Source organism: Heteronotia binoei, chromosome 1 (assembly GCF_032191835.1).
Source record: "Heteronotia binoei isolate CCM8104 ecotype False Entrance Well chromosome 1, APGP_CSIRO_Hbin_v1, whole genome shotgun sequence".
Lineage (NCBI taxonomy): Eukaryota > Metazoa > Chordata > Lepidosauria > Squamata > Gekkonidae > Heteronotia > Heteronotia binoei.
In genome coordinates this window covers 274,816,916-274,833,773 of record NC_083223.1, presented here as the reverse complement: position 1 = coordinate 274,833,773, position 16,858 = coordinate 274,816,916, and the positions used below count along the sequence as shown (strand labels likewise).

The 16,858-nt window shown below is 45.9% G+C and overlaps 1 protein-coding gene across 1 annotated transcript; it reads left to right on the top strand.

Moving 5' to 3' along the window:
• Positions 1–8,963: 8,963 nt before the first annotated feature.
• On the top strand, positions 8,964–9,501 carry LOC132588650 (claw keratin-like). Its single transcript, XM_060261057.1, has one exon. The coding sequence runs from the start codon at positions 8,971–8,973 to the stop codon at positions 9,499–9,501; it is 531 nt and encodes a 176-aa protein (XP_060117040.1). The 5' UTR covers positions 8,964–8,970.
• The last annotated feature ends 7,357 nt before the right edge of the window (positions 9,502–16,858 follow it).

Below are 16,858 nucleotides of genomic sequence, written 5' to 3'. Positions count from 1 at the left end.
ATCTAGCAGTAGCTCCTTTGCATATTAGGCCATAAGAACATAAGAACATAAGAGAAGCCATGTTAGATCAGGCCAATGGCCCATCCAGTCCAACATTCTGTGTCACACAGCGGCCAATATATATATATACACACACACACACACACACACTGTGGCTAATAGCCACTGATGGACCTCTGCTCCATATTTTTATCTAACCCCCTCTTGAAGGTGGCCATGCTTGTGGCTGCCACCACCTCCTGTGGCAGTGAATTCTACATGTTAATCACCCTTTGGGTGAAGAAGTACTTCCTTTTATCCGTTTTAACCTGTCTGCTCAGCAATTTCATCAAATGCCCACGAGTTCTTGTATTGTGAGAAAAGAAGAAGAAGATTGTGAGAAAGGGAGAAAAGTACTTCTTTCTCTACTTTCTCCATCCCATGCATTATCTTGTAAACCTCTATCATGTCACCCCTCAGTCGACGTTTCTCCAAGCTAAAGAGCCCTAAGCGTTTCAACCTTTCTTCATAGGGAAGGTGTTCCAGCCCTTTAATCATTCTAGTTGCCCTTTTCTGAACTTTCTCCAATGCTATAATATCCTTTTTGAGGTGCGGCGACCAGAACTGCACACAGTACTCCAAATGAGACCGCACCATCGATTTATACAGGGGCATTATGATACTGGCTGATTTGTTTTCAATTCCCTTCCTAATAATTCCCAGCATGGCGTTGGCCTTTTTTATTGCAAACGCACACTGTCTTGACAAGGGCCATGCACCCCTTATGTAGCCAGTCCTCCAAGGGCTTACAAAAAGGAGCCCTGTAAGCTCTTGCAGGATCGGCTACATCAGGAGGATGTGGCCTAATATGCAAAGGAGCTCCTGCTAGAATTCTATCCCTGAGCCCAGGGGTTATTGCAACTGGGAAAAACAAAGCAAAAAGCTGCATCATCAACATATGAGTTCTCTCTGCATGCTTTGGTGCCTAATCCCTGTAATTTGTCCTAATACTCCTGGCAAGAACTTTAATACATAAATTGAAGACAAGTGGTTAAAATGAGCATCCTTGCCTGACTCCTCACTCTACATCAAACGACGCAGTTTAAAATTCATTGACCGGCTTTAGAGGCAATATAATAGATGTTTATCCGCTCTTGGGATTTCATTTCAGAGCAAAACCTTTACCAATTGCTGGTCCAGGAAAAAAAAAAAAAAGCAGAACAATTAATTCAGTCAAATACTAGGGATGGGCGCAAACAACTAACCGAACCGCAAACCAACTCAACCCAGGCATTAGTTCACGAACCGAACCATTTTGTAGCATTTCATCACCCCAGCTTTCTGCTCCCTGCCACTTTTTGTGGGGACAGAATGGCCGTTTTCCCACTGACCCTACTCCGGAGCGACGTCCTTCTTCACCGCACAGCATCTGCGCGGATTTCCCACCAACTGCTGCGCACAACCAGGAATTGCCATGGCTTTTGCGTCGCAGATGTAAACCACTAAAAACCAGTTTACATCTGCGACGCAAAAGCCGCGGTTCTTCCTGGTTGTGCGCAGCAGTTGGTGGGAAATCTGCGCAGAAGCTGCACGGTGAAGAGGGACATCGCTCCGGAGTAAGGTCAGTGGGAAAATGGCCAATGACAATTTTCTCCCCACGAAAAGTGGTGGAGAACCCCCGCTTTCTGCTTCCAGTGAAAAATAGCTGTGCAGTTGGGAGCAGAAAGCAGGGGTTTAAATGGCTCCGATACGTTTAAACCCCTGCTTTCGGCTCTTCACAAATTGCCATGAACTGCCTAAAACTTAATGGAAGCTCGCAGCACCTCTTCACTTTGCAAACCATGAACCAGTCAAAATTAATCATGAACTTATGTTTGTTAGCTGATTTGTGCCCATCCTCTTTAGACACTTTTTTCAGCAAACTAAAAAAAAAAGGGGGGGGGAGATTTGTGGTTCTTATCTACATGCACCAGATCTTCCCCTCTGAGAATCCTATTTTTGGATGTTCTATATAAAGTTCTAGAAACAATTTAATCCTTTTTTTTTTTTTTTGCTGGAACAACTGTAAATATATGTATATTATAAGTATTTTAAAATGACATTTGTTCATAAGAAGATGTGTTACTGAAAACCCCTTTTTTGAGAATCAAAGCTAATTTCCCCCCTCTGTGCTTTTACAAATCATCTCCCTTTGAAGTAAATCATGCAACCTCTATAAATATGGACCCAATTCATCTATCAGTATTCTATTTAGTTTATTAGAAAAAGCAATTATAACCAGGAGTTGCATTTTTATTAAAAAACATTTTTGTCGTTTTTTTTTTTCCTCTATTCAACAGAGCTAGGATTGTTCAAGTGCATTTCTTGTTCAGGGTTCTTTTGAAATAAATTATTCATCTCAGATTCTGACACAATTTGCGAAGAGTACAAGTTTGTTTGTTTAAAATGTGTAAATTTCTCTATGCTCTATTGCTAATCAGAAACCTGACTTCCCATCTTAGACTTAACTGTAGCAAACTTGCACAAATCCATTTGGTTTCCAGAGAATAAGTTTGCCAGACTTGTAAACTTGTACAGGTGAGAAGAAAGAAAGAAAGAAAGAAAGAAAGAAAGAAAGAAAGAAAGAAAGAAAGAAAGAAAGAAAGAAAGAAAGAAAGAAAGAAAGAGAGAGAGAAAGAGAAAGATGTTTAAGAGCTCCAAGACAGGAAGAAGGAAGGGAGGGAGGAAAAGAAAGAAAGAAAGAAAGAAAGAAAGAAAGAAAGAAAGAAAGAAAGAAAGAAAGATGTTTAAGAGCTCCAAGACAGGAAGAAGGAAGAGTGGAAGAAAGGGAGGAAGGGAGGGAGGAAAAGAAAGAAAGAAAGAAAGAAAGAAAGAAAGAAAGAAAGAAAGAAAGAAAGAAAGAAAGAAAGAAAGAAAGAAGGAAGGAAAGATCCAATTGGCACACCCTTTGTGAGTGACACTGGTTACTTACAAAAACTGATCATTTCATTTGTAGTCCAGGATTGGTGAGAAATGGGCACGTGACATGAAATATTTGGGATTAGATGACATGAGATTTCATCTAAAAGCAAGCAAGGGGGAAAAACTTGACACTTTGGAAAGATAATTCCAGGATAATTGAAGTAATCCAAAATGGCTTCAAACAACACTCTCAGATATGTCCATCCCTCCCCCCCAGCAGGCTTCCATCACGGAATACTGGACATTGGGGAGGGATGGTGGCTCAGTGGTAGAGTATCTGCTTGGTAAGCAGGTCCCAAATTCAATCCCCGTCATCTCCAACTAAAAAGAGTCCAGGAAAGTAGGTGTGAAAAATCTTAGCTTGAGACCCTGGACAGCTGCTGCCAGTCTGAGTAGACAATACTGACTTCGATTGAACAAGGATCTGACTCAGTATAAGACAGTTTCATAAGTTCATATATGTTCATATGACAGTGAAATATGTAGGACATGCAAACCATTTGCAAACGATGCCTACACAAATTCAAAACGGGAAACTTGTGGGCAGGCTGAGATTCAGTTCAACAATATTTTGGCATTATTTGAAACCATTTTTTCCCCTTCTGTGAATTTCTTGGAAACACTGCCTTCTGATGGCAATAATTCAAGGTCACGAGAGGACACCATTACAAAAAGCCTGATATATATCTTGCGTGGCTGGCATATATTCAAAGACATCAAATCAGCATACATCTTTTTGAGGAAGAAATTCATTTCGCTCCGTTGAGCACAAGCAAACACCTTGATCGCGTTGATGCTATTATCAGATTAAATACTGAATGAATCTTCAGGCTATTACGTGAGACTAGACTAATCCTAAACAACTACGTTTCAGGCAGATATTCCTAAATGGCATCAACCCTTAAGGTAAATGTGGGTGTTTGGAGAAATATAAGGGAAATGACTCCCACCCAAAGCACATTCTCTGTCCCACAACTGCCTTTGTGTACATCAGCAATGCTCAGTATGCCATAGAACCATATGAAGAAGAAGAAGAAGATATTGGATTTATATCCTGCCCTCCACTCTGAAGAGTCTCAGAGCGCCTCACAATCTCCTTTACCTTCCTCCCCCACAACAGACACCCTGTGAGGTAGATGAAAATATTGGATTTATATCCCGCCCTCCACTCCGAAGAGTCTCAGAGCGGTTCACAAGCTCCTTTACCTTCCTTGGACCTTCTGCTTACCAAGCAGATGCCCTACCACTGAGCCACCGTCCCTCCCCAGTGCCTTCTCCATGATGGCTGACAGGGCAGTGGGGGCTTTGAGAGCCACACAAAATGTGTGAAGGAGCCACATGTGGCTCCTGAACCACAGTTTGGCCACCCTGGGTCTAATGATGTCCAAGCTTGCTTCCAACTCTATAATGAAGAAGAAGAAGAAGAAGAAGAAGAAGAAGAAGAAGAAGAAGAAGAAGAAGAAGAAGAAGAAGAAGAAGAAGAAGATGATATTGGATTTATATCCTGCCCTCCACTCTGAAGAGTCTCAGAGCGGCTCACAATCTCCTTTACCTTCCTCCCCCACAACAGTCACCCTGTGAGGTGGGTGGGGCTGGAGAGGGCTCTCACAGCAGCTGCCCTTTCAAGGACAACCTCTGCCAGAGCTATGGCTGACTCAAGGCCATGCTAGCAGGTGCAAGTGGAGGAGTGGGGAATCAAACCCGGTTCTCCCAGATAAGAGTCCTCACACTTAACCACTACACCAAACTGGCTCTCCATGCTAGCTTCCTTCCCTTCCTCCGCACTTTCCCACTGGATCAGAGTTTAGATTTTATGTTCCTTGGCTGGTTTCTTGTGATTGTTTGTTTCTTTATCTTGCATGGTTCCTGGCTGTTGTCTAAAAGACTGCACTCTGGCATCTATACCGAGTTCACAAATCTGAAAATGAATGTTGTGACAACTTGGACCAATGTTATAACCCACCCCCGCCTTCCATTTTTTAAAAAGATCCGTGACAACTTTTGAGAACTATTCCTGCATTTGGAATGCCAATCCTCTCTGAGAAAGAACGGTTCTCGAGAAGCTACTGAATTTTGCAAACCGTCATTTCACCACGACGACTCCTTTTATGATCGCGTTAATTAAATTTTAATGGATTACGATCAAGTTAATTAAAACTGCATCTATTCTTAAACATGCCTAAAATGGCATAACATTATATCTGCACAACACTTTGCCACTTACAAGTGGAGGAGGGGGGGAGATCTGTACGAATGTCATTATCAATTAGAATCTTGGGCCGAAAAGAGATTGTGTTCGATTCTTTTGAAGCAAAAAACAAACAAACATCAGAATTCCCATGACTGTAACAGCTGGGAGCGAACCAACAGGCCAAATATTTCGCAGCAGAATGAAAATGAGAAGATCAAAGTGTTCAAAATTATAAGAGGCATTTTGTGGAGCTGATGTGACGCTAAACTTTTTGATGCTTGTCGCTTATTAAAGCAATTTTGATGCTGTACACAAATTAGTTTGGGGCGCTTGGAGTGTTAAAGCCTCCCGGCACAAAGGGGTGGATACAAACGAGTCGAAGAGCCAAGTAGGGGATACAGAGAAAAATAGTATAAAAAGGCTTCCTGTGCTGGGATCTTCCAAAAGCTTCACAAGACGCTTCTTTCTTCTCTTGACTTCTGGTCTTTGGAGACGTTGGTAAGTGACATTAAGGGGGGGGGGAAATGATGTCGTTCCAGTGCAATTCAGGGTGACTTAAATTTGATGTCAAGCTTCTTTTTTATATATAAATTATATATATCATGCACTTGGAGATTCAATAATATACTTGTCATTGGTTAGGTAATACGGCCTAATTGGGCTTCCATTAAGGTGGGTCCAGTCATTTTCTTTCCAGGATCCAATTCGGTGTTGTGGTTAAGTGTGCGGACTCTTATCTGGGAGAACCAGGTCTGATTCCCCAGTCCTCCACTTGCACCTGCTGGAATGGCCTTGGGTCAGCCATTGCAATTGCAGGAGTTGTTCTTGAAAGGGCAGCTGCTGTGAGAGCCCTCTCAGCCCCACCCACCTCACAGGATGTCTGTTGTTGGGAGGAGAAGATAGAGGAGATTGTAAGCCGCTCTGAGTCTCTGATTCAAGAAGGACGGGGTATAAATTTGCAATTCTTCTTCTTCCTTCTTCCAATTTAAAGGGCTCTTTCTCCAAATGAATGCCCCATGGCGAAGCACTGCAGTCCAAACTCTCTGCTCATGACCTGAGTTCAATCCCGGCAGAAGTTGGGTTTAGGTAGCCAGCTCAAGGTTGACTCAGCCTTCCATCCTTCCGAGGTTGTTAAAATGAGTACCCAGTTTGCTGGGGGGAAAGTGTAGATGACTGGGGAAGACAATGGCAAACCCGTAAAAAGTCTGCCGTGAAAACATAGTGATGTGATGTCCCCCAAAGTCAGAAATGACTGGTGCTTGCATAGGGGACTACCTTTTTTTTCTCTCCAAATGAGGAGCAACGTATGTTGGAGGAAGTCTCCTTCAACTGGATGAAGGATTCAACTTTAGCTCAGCAGATTGGCAGGACAGGGGTAGAATCAACTCCACTGATTCTTCACTTAATGCATGGTCCGAGCTATTCTCCACCTTTTTGACATAATGATAATAACCAACACATTTTTTTCTTCTCCTATCTGCCATTCAAGAGTCCTCAGCTCTCACTTATACCCAGAATTATGCTTGGTTGGTCTTAAGGCCGCTGGAGTCAAAACCTAGCTCTCGCATCCGTTTGCAGATCTGTATGCAGATGTGCTGTTGTTCAAAGGTCTTACTAAAAATTTTAATCCAACCTTCATAGAACCATAGAGCTGGAAGGGGCCATACAGCCCATCTAGTCCAACCCTCTGCTCCAAGCAGGATCAGCCTAAAGCCTCTCTGACAAATAATCATCCAGACTTGTTTTGAAGACTGCCAATGATGGGGAGCTCACCCCCTTCCTAGGCAGCTGGTTCCACCTCTGAACTACTTTGGCTGTAATTCCCCCCACCCCCACCCAATATCCAGCCGGTACTTTTCTGTTTGTAATTTGAGCTCATTGCTTCAGGTCCTATCCTCAGCTGCCAAATAGAACAGCTCCTTCCTCTCCTCTAAATGGCAGCCTTTCAAATCTTTGGATGCATTCACACTGTACTAAAAAACGTGTTTTCCGACAGGATTTTTGCTGTGTATATATTGGCCCCTGTGTGACACAGAGTGTTGGACTGGATGGCCCATTGGCCTGATCCAACATGGCTTCTCTTCTGTTCTTATGTGACACAGAGTGTTGGACTGGATGGGCCATTGGCCTGACCCAACATGGGTTCTCTTATGTTCTTCTGTGACACAGAGTGTTGGACTGGATGGGCCATTGGCCTGATCCAACATGGCTTCTCTTATGTTCTTATGTGACACAGAGTGTTGGACTGCAGGGGCCATTAGCCTGATGCAACATGGCTTCTCTTCTGTTCTTATGTGACACAGAGTGTTGGACTGGATGGGCCACTGGCCTGATCCAACATGGCTTCTCTTATGTTCTTATGTGACACAGAGTGTTGGACTGGAAGGGCCATTGGCCTGATCCAACATGGCTTCTCTTCTGTTCTTATGTGACACAGAGTGTTGGACTGGATGGGCCATTGGCCTGATCCAACATGGCTTCTCTTCTGTTCTTATGTGACACAGAGTGTTGGGCTGCAGGGGCTATTACCCTGATGCAACATGGCTTCTCTTATGTTCTTATGTGACAAAGAGAGTTGGACTGGAGGGTCCATTGGCCTGCTCCAACATGGCTTCTCTTATGTTCTTTTGTGTGACACAGAGTGTTGGACTGGATGGGCCATTGCCCTGATCCAACATGGCTTCTCTTATGTTTTTGTGTTCTTAAATCTAGTTACAAAATGCATTATTTAGTGTAGTGTGGAAGCACCCTTAGCTGTATTCACCACTGAGTTACTTATACATCTTGAATCTAACTACCCCTTCCTGGCAATGACCCTCTCACCCTCTCCCTACTTATATGTAATAGTTAAGGAGGTCAATGCATTTGTAGAAGTGAGCATGCACACAAAAACTGATACCTAGAATTAAATGTTAATGGTCTTGAAGATGTCATTGAACTCAAACTTTATTCTATTGCTTCAGAACAAAATGAATACTCACCTAAGTCTGTAAGAGGAGGGACAATTTCTAAGGAAGGTCATACTTTGCATAGCTTGAAACAAAGCATGACCTTTTGGTTCAGGCTGCTGCGGCTGATATTGGATTTATATCCTGCCCTCCACTCTGAATTTCAGAGTCTCAGAGTGGCTGACAATCTCCTTTATCTCCCTCCCCCACAAAAGACACCCTATGAGGTGGATGGGATTGAACCGGTTTGGTGTAGTGGTTAAGTGTGCGGACTCTTATCTGGGGGAACTGGGTTTGATTCCCCACTCCTCCACTTGCACCTGCTGGAATGGACTTGGGTCAGCCATAGCTCTGGCAGAGGTTGTCCTTGAAAGGGCAGCTGCTGTGAGAGCCCTCTCTAGCCCCACCTACCTCACAAGGTGTCTGTTGTGGGGGAGAAAGGTAAAGGAGATTGTGAGCCGCTCTGAGACTCTTCGGAGTGGAGGGCGGGATATAAATCCAATATCTTCTATCTTCAATATCTTCTTGAGAAGACTCTCGCAGCAGCTGCCCTTTCAAAGACAACCTCTGCCAGAGCTATGGTTGACCCAAGGCCATTCCAGCAGCTGCAAGTGGAGGAGTGGGGAATCAAACCCGGTTCTCCCACACAAGAGTCCGCACACTTAACCACTACACCAAACTGGCTGCAATGGAACGGAGGTCTGAGACGTACCTTAACTATATATTTATTAGTTCATATGGGTTTGAGAAGAAGGTGAATGATGGGGGTTAACCCATTATGCGAAAAAGCTATTTTGTTGATGAGCCCAGGAAAGGTAGTTTGGTGGCCCTTCGTAATAACCACAACTGCTGTCTCCTTATGTTTTGTTTCAGATTCACCTCCACCCCAAAATGCCTGGCTACTGTGGTCCAGAGTTCGCTATCCCATCTGTTGCCTCCACCCCAACAGTTGGCTTTGGATCAGCACACCGCGGCTGGGGAAATCTTGGCTGTGGATATGGAGGTCTTGGCTATGGATATGGAGGTCTTGGCCTGGCACACGGAGGTCTTGGTTACGGTCATGGCTACGGCCTTGGCTGGGGCCATGGTCCTGCCATAGCTGAAACTTCCGGCAGTCTGGGCACCCTGGCTGGAGTCAACCCTTCCTGCATCAACCAGATCCCACCAGCAGAAGTCGTGGTCCAGCCACCTGCCACCGTTTTGACCCTCCCAGGACCCATCCTCTCTGCTACTGGGGAACCAGTTGCTGTGGGTGGCAATACTCCATGTGCCATTAGTGGCACCGGGGTGGCAGGAACAGGATTCTATGGGGGGTTCGGTGGCCACCATGGAGGCTGGGGCTGGGGTTCCCATTTAGGCCTGGGGAGGGGTTCATGGATTGGAAAAAGGTCTCTCCTGGGACGTCGTAGCAGCATCTGTTGATTCCCTTATTGAACCTGAGGAGAATCTATGCATGGTCCCAGTAACAATTAAGAATTGGAAGATTAGACCCATCAATGTTTTTTCTATTTTTTAAAAAAGCTAGGCTTGCAGGAACAACATTGAACTGAATAACTTTTGTACGGACTTTCCATCTTTTCTTCTAAAAGCTACAAGTCTGTGAAGAACATTGAGATTCTTTGCTTTCTTCATTTCCCTCTCCTTGTGTAACTGTTTTCCTTCATTCTTTTTTTCATTAAAGCACAGACTGCATCCTAACAGTTGTGTCTTGGTTTTGCTTGCAAAAGGATTTTGTTTGGTCTTCCAAGAAATTCATCTGATATTTTCAGGGGTCGTTTTGTAGGAAAAAAGGTGGCAGAGCTCATTAGCATCACTCATTAGCATATGCCCCCCCAGCCCAAAGAAACCCAATGCAAGAAAGGAGAGCCCCAGGCGAGTGAGGCCTCCTTGCGCTGGCTAGAGATCCAGCCAGCCCAAACAGGCCTCGCTCACCTGGGGCTCTCCTGGGCTGCCTCCCCACCTGTCAAAAGGCCAGCAAGCCACCCATCACCCAAAATCCAATAAGAAGTGGAGAAAGGGTGGCATGGGCTTCTTAGGGGTTAATGAGGGCTGCTGGGGCTCCTGGTGGCTGGCTGGCTGCCCTCTCTCCTAATCCATGGATTGTTATGCAGTTACACCTGCTATTCAATGGACAAAGTAGATAGGGGGGAATAGGGAGGACCCTCAGAAAGGTTCAGGAGATGTCTCCTGTGAGCTCCTGCTGAATCTGAGACCTGAGTATTTTGGCCTTGAAGAGACCTGTGACTCTTGTGAAGGGGATGAAGTGTAGGCGACAGCAATGAGGGGTGGTTCCAGCATCCTTTCCATCACCCCAAGGGATGCTTGTGGTTTGTCCTCTTTGCTGATGAGCCTGAACAGCTCTGAGAAAGAACCCACCATCCCAGACCTTGCTACACAAGGTGCATAGAGAGAACTATTATGGCAGGTGTATGCTCCGGATGACTCTGGTTTGGCTTGATTCAGACATTAATGTACATTTAATCAGTTCTGGATGTCTGGTCAGCTTTTCCATATCGGAACATTTAATTCCTGACAATAGGTGCACCTTAACAATGTGTCTGGTTTGTCATGGCTATAGTACACAGCTGATATCGCTAAACAATCTTTGCTTCGGTTTTACCCTTTATTACCATACGCTAGGGCTGCCTATTCCCAAGTGAGGACAGGGGATCCCTAGGGTGGCCAGATCGTCCCACCCACCCGGGAAAGTCCTGCCCCTGCCCCCAAATTCCCGCCTCACGGGTTGGCTAACCCGGGACCAATCAAATCCCGGGTTCACCAAAATCCCGCCGAGGGGCGGCGGCTGCAGTGTCCTTCTCCTCGCAATGCTCATCAGCTGCGGCAGGCGAGAGGGAGGCTCGTTGGTGGGCTGCATCAAGCCGTTCTCCTGCAGGTGCAGCTGGCAGGGTGTGCGCGGGCACTCGTGCTCTCCTCGGGGAATTGTTGCCAAGGAGAAAGCTCCTGCTGCCAAAACGCGCCCGCCGGCAGGCCCTGCTTTGGGGTTTGTTTTGAAAGAGAGCCCTGCAAACCTTTGCAGGCTTCCGGAAGGGGAAGCCAGGGAGGGAGAGCTCAGGCAGGCCTCATTCAGGCCCATGGCGGCCACTCATCTCCCGAAGGGGAGGCAAAGTCCAGGCTCCAGATCCCTGGGGCCTGGGGTGTGGGGAAGAGCTCGCCCGCGGCTGCCCAAAGCCTGCGCTGGACTCGGAAGGGGAAGGCAAGCCGGGTGGCATGACGTTACCGGAAGTGACGTCACCGGAAGTGACGTCACTTCCTGTTTGCGGCGGCGCGCGCTTCGCGCACACACACACACATTCATTCCCCCCTCAAGGTGTCCCTGGCTGGCCTGCAGATATTATGGCCACCCTAGGATCCCCCAGGCTTCAAACTGGGGGATCCCCTGTCCTCACTTGGGAATTTGAAGCCCCTCCTCCCACTTCAGAGTCATCAGAAAGCAGGGGGGGTGGAAATGTCTGCTGAGCACTCCATTATTCCCTATGGAGACCGATTCTCATAGGGTATAACGGAGAATTGATCTGCGGGTATCTGGGGGTCTGGAGGGGGGTCCTGTTGTTTGAGGTGGAGGCACCAAATAGTCAGCATAGCATCCAGTACCTCTCCCCAAAATACCCACCAAGCTTCAAAATGATTGGACCAGGGGGTCCAATTCTACGAGCCCCCAAAGAAAGGAAAAGGAAAGGTCCCCCTGTGCAAGCACCAGTCGTTTCCGACTCTGGGGTGACGTTGCTTTCACGACATTTTCATGGCAAGGTACCCCTGTATTTCATTATTTCCAATGGAGGGGAGGCATTTAAAAGATGTCCAGTGCAATCCCTTTAAATGTGATGACCAAAACTCCCTTTGGAGTGCAATCATGCTTGTCCCAACCTTGTTCCTGGCTCCACCCCCAAAGTCTCTTGGCTCCATCTCCAAAGTCCCCAGGTACTTCTTGAATTGAACTTGACAACCCTACCATACACCGATACCAGTTCAGTTTGCTTTATTACCGTCCATGACCAAATACACAGCACAATGCAGGCCAACAACAACCACATAAAAATTGTAATTTGGTACTTGCTATCAGCTGCTAGGACATTGTATGCGCAGCTTTGGAAGCAAGAAAAAATACCTGAGAAATGGGACTGGATTATGAAAGTTTTATCGTGGAGTGAAATGGACAAACTAACTAGAACGCTAAGAGACTATGATTTGGAGATATTCAAAAACGAGTGAAAGAAATTTAAACGATATATGGAGAAAGAGTGGAATGTAAAAAGACATTGGACAATTTTTTAGCATCAATGAGGGAAAATATATATATATATATATATATATATATATATATATATATATATTGAATTTAGATCAGTTAGTAGTAGATTTTGAAATCAGAAAACCCGAGACATCCCTCCAACAAAGAATGAATGCACCTGGCTCGTATGCCAGGGTATAGGCCACACCCAAACAAAACATGGTCAATCGTTTCAACTTTATCTGCGCCACAAGGACAAACCCGCTCAGCCATAGGCACCTTTCTAAAGCGGCCCTCCACGACTTCTGAAGGAAAGATATTACAACGGGCCATAGGAAAGGCCAACTTACGCCAATACCTTTTTCTTTTGTACCATACATCTTTAACGTGAACGAAGTTGAAAGAAAAGTATAGCATCCGTCACCGGCACTTCAATTAAAGTACAGCAATTACTTGAGTACATAAAAATACCTTAAGATATGGTCAGGGCTACAGCCACCTACAGATAAACGGATTGCAAGCAAGGTGTTCCTTCTAAGTTGAAGCTTCTGATCAATTCAGACTACCATATTGATAGATTATAACTAGTGCCCCTCTGATAAGGATGCATCTTCTAGGCTGACTAATCATCTCCATCTTCAAATAGACTGCAAAGGCCTTCAACAACCTAATGCCCCTGTATAAATCGATGGTGCAGTCTCATTTGGAGTACTGTGTGCAGTTCTGGTCGCCGCACCTCAAAAAGGATATTATAGCATTGGAGAAAGTCCAGAAAAGGGCAACTAGAATGATTAAAGGGCTGGAATACTTTCCCTACGAAGAAAGGTTGAAACGCTTGGGGCTCTTTAGCTTGGAGAAACGTCGACTGCGGGGTGACATGATAGAGGTTGACAAGACAATGCATGGGATGGAGAAGGTAGAGAAAGAAGTACTTTTCTCCCTTTCTCACAATACAAGAACTCGTGGGCATTCGATGAAATTGCTGAGCAGATGGGTTAAAACGGATAAAAGGAAGTACTTCTTCACCCAAAGGGTGATTAACATGTGGAATTCACTGCCACAGGAGGTGGTGGCGGCCACAAGTATAGCCACGTTCAAGAGGGGTTTAGATAAAAATATGGAGCACAGGTCCATCAGTGGCTATTAGCCACAGTGTGTGTGTATATATAAAAATTTTTGACACTGTGTGACACAGAGTGTTGGACTGGATGGGCCGTTGGCCTGATCCAACATGGCTTCTCTTATGTTCTTAACCTATTAGAATACAAAGGTATTGAATACCTCGAATAGCTTTTTAATTCGGACTCTTATCCAGGAGAACCGGGTTTGATTCCCCACTCCTCCGCTTGCACCTGCTGGAATGGCCTGGGGTCAGCCAGAGCTATCGCAGGACTTGTCCTTGAAAGGGCAGCTGCTGTGAGAGCCCTCTCAGTCCCACCCACCTCACAGGGTGTCTGCCGTGGGGGGGGGGGGGGAGAAGACATAGGAGATTGTAAGCCGCTTTGAGTCTCTGATTCAGGGAGAAGGGTGGGGTATAAATCTGCAATTCTTCTTCTTCTTCCCTTGAATTCAGTAGGAGCTCTCAGGAGCACAGCTCCTGAACCTTTCTGACACCCCCCTCCTCCCCTCCTACCAACCTTGTCCATTGAATAGTAGGTGCACCTGCATAACAATCCCTGGATGAGCTTCACCACCTATTTTTCTACAAAATGACCCCTGGTCCTACCATATTATTATTCCAATCTTAGCTGTATTTATTGCTCGGTTACTTATGCTTCTTGACTCCACTTAGCTCTTCCTAATAACTAAACCCCCACCACCACCTGCATGTCATATTTGAGGAAATCTGTTTCAATGTATGTGAAGAAGTGTGTACATGCTGAGTTTCTGGTTTCACATAAAGTTTGAGCTTGGTTTGTCTTTGGGGTACTGCTGCATTCTAACTTTGTTCTCACATATCTTTGTTAGCTCTTGCATTTATGTGCTAATTTGCTACTATTCATTGATCTTATTGGCCACCTGATCTTATTTTAGCTTAACTCATACAACTTGGCCCTTTCTACTCCCAACCATCTCTTTTCCTGTAAGTAGGACTTGAAGAGATTCTATTCATTGTTTGTATCTGGTGAACATAAGAACATAAGAGAAACCATGTTGGATCAGGCCAATGACCCATCCAGTCCAACACTCTGGGCGTTTTCGCACTCACCTTCAAGTGGTGCGACCACCCTCCTCACGCCGGCGGATCTGCAGGGATTTCGCACCAGAAGCGCCGGCGCACCCAAAAGAGCGGCGACTTCCGTCGCGAAACCAGCTCAAACGTTTTCCTGCTTCTTGGCGGTTTCCGTTTGAGCTGGTTTCGCGACGGAAGTCGCCGGCTCTTTTGGGTGCGCCGGCGCTTCTGGTGCGAAATCCCTGCAGATCCGCCGGCGTGAGGAGGGTGGTCGCACCACTTGAAGGTGAGTGCGAAAACGCCCTCTGTGTCACATAAGAACATAAGAGAAGCCATGTTAGATCAGGTCAATGGCCCATCCAGTCCAACACTCTGTGTCACATAAGAACATAAGAGAAGCCATGTTAGATCAGGCCAATGGCCCATCCAGTCCAACACTCTGTGTCACATAAGAACAGAAGAGAAGCCTTGTTGAATCAGGCCAATGGCCCATCCAGTCCAACACTCTGTGTCACATAAGAACATAAGAGAAGCCATGTTGGATCAGGCCAATGGCCCATCCAGTCCAACACTGTGTCACATAAGAACATCAGAGAAGCCATGCAGGATCAGGCCAATGACCCATCCAGTCCAACAATCTGTGTCACACAGTGGCCAAAAAACCAGGTGCCATCAGGAGCAGAGGTCTTTCAGTGGCTATTAGTCACAGGTTATAGATGGAACTCTCTGTCTGGGGAAAGTGATGATGCTCTGTATTCTTGGTCCTGGGAGGCCAGCAGTGGGAGGGCTTCGAGTGTCTTGGCTCCACTTGTGGACCTCCTGATGGCTTCTGTGTGTGTGTGTGGGGGGTTTTACCACAGTGTGACACAGAGTGTTGGACTGGATGGACCATTGGCCTGATCCAACATGACTTCTCTTATGTGACACAGAGTGTTGGACTGGCTGGGCCACTGGCCTGATCCAACATGGCTTCTCTTATGTGACACAGAGTGTTGGACTGGATGGACCATTGGCCTGATCCAACATGGCTTCTCTTTTGTTCTTAGGAGGTCCACTAGCATTGCCAGGACACTAGAAGCCCTCCCGCTGTTGCTTGTACGTAAAAAACTTATACTCTGAGCAAAATTTTATTGGTCTCAAAGATGCCACTGGACTCAATGTTGTTCTGCTGCTTCAGACCAACCCAGGTTTCCACCTGAATCTACCTGCAGCAGAACAGTTAGGTTCAGGTCCAGTAGCCCCTTAGAGACCAACAAGAAGACCGTAGAACAGGGGTGGCCAACGGTAGCTCTCTAGATGTTTTTTGCCTACAACCCATCAGCCCCAGCCAGCATGGCCAATGACTGGGGCTGATAGGAGTTGTAGGCAAAAAAACATCTGGAGAGGTACTGTTGGCCACCCCTGCCATAGAAGAAGACTGTATATTTATACCCCACCCTTCTCTCTGAATCAGAGTCTCAGAGCAGTTTACAATCTCCTTTTATCTTCTTCCCCCCACCACAAACACACTGTGAGGTGGGTGGGGCTGAGAAAGCTCTCCCAGAAGCTGCCCTTTCAAGGACAACCTCTGCCAGAGCTATGGTTGACCCAAGGCCATTCCAGCAGCCGCAAGTAGAGGAGTGGGGAATCAAACCCAGTTCTCCCAGATAAGAGTCCGCACACTTAACCACTACACCAAACTGAAAGAAGAATTTCAGGATATAATATTTCAGTAGAACAAGGGGTTCTGCCCTGCCTACTCTGCTAAATCCCCTTTATTTTTAGCACTGCTGGTCCCATTCAAGGCTGTATCCTCAAGTCTCCAAGAATTCCTAAAGAAAAGGTTTTATTTTCATGTGTGCTATTACTCTGCTAAGCACAAGGATATAAGGCAGTACTCCATAGTTGTGCTTCAGTATGAATCTCTCCACAACTGTTTCCCCCACCATCGCCACCAATCTCTGTTTTGTTTTGCTTTTGTTTCATTGCTCTTAAGTCACTTCTATTTGCCTGCTGTTTAGAGAAGAAAAACTATAATGAAGGGACTGGGTATCGTTAAAGCACTCCACAGTGTGACACAGAGTGTTGGACTGGATGGACCACTGGCCTGATCCAACAGGGCTCCTCTTATGTTCTTATGAGACACAGAATGTTGGACTGGAGGGGCCATTGGCCTGATCCAACATGGCTTCTCTTATGTTCTTATGTGACACAGAGTGTTGGACTGGAGGGGCCATTGGCCTGATCCAACATGGCTTCTCTTATGTTCTTATGAGACAAAGAATGTTGGACTGGAGGGGCCATTGGCCTGATCCAACAGGGCTTCTCTTATGTTCTTATGAGACACAGAATGTTGGACTGGAGGGGCCATTGGCCTG